Raw genomic sequence first — 6,000 nt, forward strand, 5'->3', positions numbered from 1 at the left:
GTATTTTTGAAGAGATAGTAAATTGAAGGGGTCTTGGTAAATGGTGACCATGTAGTTTGGGCCAAGGGATAACCTTCTTCTCTGCTGCTATGGCCACTTTGTTCTATGGCAGCATGACAGCAAGGGAGTAGCTGCTGAGAGAGGCTGGTTAAAATCAATAACTGAGTCTCTACTACATGGTTGAATGTTAACATGGGATGCCAGGACCTTCACACTCTATATCCACTCAGTATGTCTTAACCCTAGGCCTTGTGGCTGCCAGATTTTCTGTCTTTTCTTTCAGGACCAAGTCCGTAAACTCTCCATTATCTTGTTGCATTACCAACCTCCACATCCACACCCTCATATTCAGTTCCATGACTTCTTCCTGTCCTTTTTGGTACAGGCTGACCAGATCATGCAGGTCTTTACGGGTGTAGTTCCTTTGTTCTTTAGTCCCCTTCAGTGCTTCCCTAGCTGTGCAATGCTGTGATGTACCCTCTTTTATAGGCCTGGTATAAAGGAGATAAGGTGAATTCAGTACCCTTCTACTTCTCTGCAAACCTGATGCCACACCTATGGTATTGTCTTATTGCTCTTAATTGTAAGAGGTTGGTTACTGTTGCAGTGTCAGAATGGTCAGAGATGTCTTAGCAAACAAAATCTTTGTAGGCATCCAGCCAGCATCCCCATACCATGTATCAAGGCCTTAGATTTTTTCCAGCTCTAGCTCCATCCTTGATTAAATAGTCAATTTTCTCTGAATTTCAGGTACTGACTAGAGAACTCTGCAATTGATATCATGTCCCCTTCACTGTTCACTTTACATTGAGCCAAGAGTCCCTGATCCTTATATATACCCTTTGGGATTAATAATAATGCTTTTCTTTTTCATAGAAAGTAATAGAAGCAGAGAAGTTCAGTGGTGTGCTCTAAGTCCAGATCTTTTGACTCTAAGAAGCTCTATATATGAAATAAACTATAATGACACTTTTTCTCAAAAATGTCAGTGACTCTATATTTCTTCTGGAAAATATGCAAGTTCAGGGCTCAGGAGCATCCAGACTTAAATCTCAGAGGCTTCAATCCTCTTGCCTTTACTTAATTCCCACAATTGCCCAAATTGTGCATTCTGGCAGCTGAATCTTCACCTGCCACCTGCCTTTGCTTACACCTCCCCTTCTCCTCCCTTCTTTCCCTGTTTACAACATTCATTCACCCTCTGATTTCACAAAACTCCTACTGGGAGTTGAGTCATTGGAGTTGAGTCTCATGTGTACAAGGCCTTCAATCCCTGTGGACATATGGAGGACTGGCACTCCAGGTGTATTCTCTTGAGCTTTCTTCCTTGAGGGACCAGGTTCAAGTCTCTGTAGCGCTCCTACAAAATATGAGAAGGTTTGTGGGAAGCATTCCAAGTTCTCTCTGGAGGGATTCTCTGGGGCACATGATTCTATGTCATGGGAGGTAAAAAAACAGTGCACTCAATCACTAAATTGCACTTATGAACAGGTGTCTTTTTACCAGTGGTGAGAGTGCTGATAAAGTAGCATGCAAGTGACAGAGTCAGAGTCAATAGGTAAGACAGTGCAGCTTCTGCTCATGTGTCTGTTAGTGGTTTTTAAATTGAGAGTTCTCAATGAAGGCTGGTGATACTTCTGTCTTAGTGCTCAGGAATGAGTGGGCATGGCTGAAATATTTGAAGGCAACTTTCTGGTTGATCCTTCAGTTACTTTTTTGTTTGTTTCAAGAGAAAAGTGCAGCTCATAATTACAGTCATAAAAACTTTGTATAAAGTAATGAGCAAATGAAAAGAGGGAGCAGCATTTGTGGTCAATTGTGACCACATCACAGTTTTATTGCTGCTCTTTATTATTTATGTTTTGTTTGTAATTGACATGTAGTAATTCCACATATTCATGATATATACTATGTAATACCAATACATCCACACAATTTTTATTCATCTGCTAAATATAATTGGCATTTCTATAACCTCAGAGGTTTATGATTTCTTTGTGTGGCAACATTAAAATTCTCTCTAGTTAAGTATATTGAATTGTGCAATTAGGTTTTGTTACCCATAGTTATTTTACTATGTTTTTAAATATACTTTTATTCAAAACATAATTTAAATCAGTTTACAAAATTTTCCTTTGTTTTAAAATACTACTCTAAATTTTGATATTTTAAAACCCATCCAATTCTAATATTTGCAACTGAGTTCACATTTTGCTTATGATGATGATTATTAGTAGTATTTTTATTTTGCCATTAGAAATGAGTTTTGATTATTTGGTGTCCTACACAGTATATTTTACTAATTTTAAGAGAGTTTTTGCTATTAAAAAACAAATAACTGTCATGGTTTATACAGACTTTTGATAATATGACTATGGTCCAAATCAGGAATAAAGCAATTTGCCTTCTGCTGTTGCTCATGCCCTACAGATCTGCACCGAAGACACCATATACCTTCAGCTCGCTGGGATTCTCTGTCCTGCTGGCTTCCTCATCTCCCTGCTGACTATCCCCTGGTTTTCAGAACATCACAGAAGATGCAGTGGGCTCCATTCTAGTCCCATTGCCATCAGGGACCTCTGACTTGAACAAGTGTGTCCTGCCCTGTGCCTTTTTCCCACCCACTGCCCCTTCCACCCACAGCATCCTGTGACTGTGGTTGTCCTCTCCAGCTCCCCGTCCACATGTAATCTTTCCCTCATTTAAATTGTTTAAAGCCCTTGTTATTACTTGCAATTTGTTTTCCAATTTTGCTCTGTACTGGCTTCACTACGCTTTTGACACTATTCTTTAGAGTCTAATTTTCCTAATATATTCCATTTATTTCTTTAAAATTATTTATTTAACGTGAGTAATGAGCTGGGGTTTGTTGGAGGCATTGCATAGATACTAAAATGCAAACAAAATCTTTGCCTCAGGGATTATACTGTTGTAGGAATGATATTTGTATAAATGTATATGTAATGTCAATTGATAAAAATGAAAAATACACAGCAATATGTAAGGGGTAGAGCTAGAGAGTTGGGGGAATAATGGGTTCTATTTTATGTAGCTTACTAATGAGGGTCAAGGTTATTTTAGGTAGTATGCTTAGGTTTCTGTTGAGATTGTGTCTGTACCAAATTCCTATATTGCAGAGTCTAGAAAATGGTAGATCCATTAGAGCTTGTTGAATAATTATTGAATCCATGAGGTGCTTGATGAGGAGACTGGGAAATAAAGAGAAGAAAGAGTGGGAGAGAGTGGAAACTTGGAAATGGCAGCTCCAGAATGACCAAAAAGTGGGCTTGTCCTTAAATCATCATGGTCACAAGGATGAGTCTTGGATCTCTGGGACTAAAAATTTTATATCCCAATAAATTCCAACAGAATTAGCCAGACATTAATAAGAAGTTAATAAGCCCCAAACCAATTCACATAGTCTAGAGGTGTTACCTGAGACAGGTGCATTTAAAATACAACCCTCCCTGAGTATCCTGTGGAACGTTGTCACCCTTCAATGTCACACAAAGTTCTAGTAGTCTTGAATATAAAGAATATTTAAGTAAATTTACATAAAATTCACTATTCCTGAATTATTATCAAAAGTTGGCATTAGCTTTTTCCATTTATCTGCTTTATTTTCTGTAGTCTTCATTGTTATATTTACAAATAATGAGGAAATGAGATATGTGTGGTAATATGAGATTAGAACCAGTGTTAGAAAATACCTATATTTCTTTAGGGTATGTTTACTTTAAAATTGCATAGTGTACAACTAACAATAGAAACTTGATAGAATTTTGCATTTTTAAGATCAAATATCTAACTAAGAATTTTTTATTTTTACTTTTATGTTTGATAAGATTTACTAATATTATTAATCTTTGTATTTTCCCATTCACCAAATGTTTCAATGTAAGTTTTGGAAGATGGGTTACTCTTTTCATCCTATGCCAGAATTTCCATGGTGAATGCAGATTGTTTCTCTCAGTTATTGGACCATGACTTTATTCTTTGATTATGTCTGCAGAAACAATATAGGGCTCCAGTACTGCAATGAAAAGACAAAATCAAAGCTCTGTGGTTGAATTCATCCTCTTGGGCTTCTCTGACTTTCCTGAACTCCAAGAAGAGATCTTTGGGGTTTTCTTGGTTATTTATCTGGTGACCCTGATGGGAAATGCCACCATCATAGGCGCCATCTTGCTGGAGCAGACTCTTCATATCCCCATGTACCTGTTCCTGCAGAATTTATCTGTAGTCGAAGTGAGTTTCAGTGCAGCCATCATGCCTGAAATGCTGGTGGTCCTGTCCTTTGAGAGAACTACAATTTCTTTTGCGGGCTGTTTTGCACAGATGTATTTCATTCTTCTTTTTGGTGGAACCGAGTGTTTTCTCCTAGGGGCAATGGCTTATGACCGATTTGCTGCCATCTGCTGTCCTCTGACCTACCCCATGATTATGAACAAGAGGGTGTTTGTGAAATTAGTAATGTTCTCATGGGTCTCTGGGATCATGGTGGCTACTCTGCAGACCACATGGGTATTCAGTTTTCCCTTTTGTGGCCCCAATGAAATCAATCATCTGTTCTGTGAGACTCCCCCAGTGCTGGAACTTGTATGTGCAGATACCTCCTTGTTTGAAATCTATGCCTTCACAGGCACCATTTTGATTATATTGCTTCCTTTCTTGTTGATACTCTTGTCTTACCTTCGAATTCTCTTTGCCATCCTGAAGATGCCATCAACAACTGGGAGGCAGAAGGCCTTTTCCACCTGTGCCTCTCATATCACATCAGTCACCCTCCTCTACGGCACAGCCAGTGTGACTTATTTACAACCCAAATCTAGCTACTCACCAGCAACCAAGAAACTGATATCATTGGCTTATGCGTTGCTCACACCCCTGCTGAATCCCCTTATCTACAGCCTGCGAAACAAAGAGATGAAAAGGGCTTTGGTGAAATTATGTCAGAGAGTGGTGGTTTTACACACAGTTGTACTTGTTCAGAAGCTATATGATATTTGTTCATTACTAAAAAGAACTACGTTTGAATTTTGTAAATGTTGATAACCTTACATTTTTTGTAATAGTTCACATTGTTGAATTCCTTGAGTTTAAAAAATGTATCAGGAGATTCTTCTCTTTTACTACTGTGGTGGTGTTATTTATTTTTCATAGATAAAGTTTCCATAGCACTTGATACAACAGTCTTGTCCTTCTCTATTATAGGCATTTAGGTTATTATCAGAGTATTGTGATTAAGATGATACTTCAATAAATATCTAATTCTATAGGTTTCTATGTATTGATGCTTTTATTTTGATGTGATCAATTCCTCAATGTCATTCTGATAGAACGAATGATACACATACACATGTATATATATGTGTGTGTGTGTGTGTTGGTTGAGATCCAACCCAAGGCCTTGCATATGCTAAGCATGGAATCAATCATTGTGCTCTACACCCTGCCCTTGTTTATATATTTTAATTGCTATTTTAGAGTTACTTCCCTGAATGCCTGTAACTAGTTCAGACTGACCTGAAGGCTCACTGGGATTCACTAACCGTTATAGCCTTAAGAGACCAACAAATAGTGTATGTGATTTATATTTCTTTAAAGATATTTTTTTAAAGAGTTTGTTAGAAAATGAAGTATGTATTCAGGCTCAAATGGGTTCTACTTCATTATCTCTACCACACAGGAATAATCTAAAACTGTATATATATATATATATATATATATATATATATATATATATATATGTATATATATTTGATGGATCTTTATTTTATTTATATGTGGTGCTGAGAATCATACCTAGTGCCGCATGTATGCCAGGCAAGTGCTCTACCACTGAGTTATAACCCTAGCCCCTCTCTTGGTATTTTTTACACATATCTTTTACATAGACTTGTGCAATGATGCATACATTTTCTGGATTCTCATGTGGCAATATTAAGTATTATTTTACTCATAACCACTATTTTAGATTCTCTCTTTGAATTTTTCTTT

The 6,000-nt window shown here is 37.3% G+C and overlaps 1 protein-coding gene across 1 annotated transcript; it reads left to right on the forward strand.

Moving 5' to 3' along the window:
• Positions 1 to 4,029: 4,029 nt before the first annotated feature.
• LOC124088401 (olfactory receptor 10A3-like) lies at positions 4,030 to 5,052 on the forward strand. Its single transcript, XM_046437948.1, has one exon. The coding sequence runs from the start codon at positions 4,039 to 4,041 to the stop codon at positions 5,050 to 5,052; it is 1,014 nt and encodes a 337-aa protein (XP_046293904.1). The 5' UTR covers positions 4,030 to 4,038.
• The last annotated feature ends 948 nt before the right edge of the window (positions 5,053 to 6,000 follow it).

Source organism: Marmota monax, unplaced genomic scaffold, assembly GCF_021218885.2.
Source record: "Marmota monax isolate L192 unplaced genomic scaffold, Marmota_monax_Labrador192_F-V1.1 WCK01_AAM20220418_F8-fsc00061, whole genome shotgun sequence".
NCBI classification, from domain to species: domain Eukaryota; kingdom Metazoa; phylum Chordata; class Mammalia; order Rodentia; family Sciuridae; genus Marmota; species Marmota monax.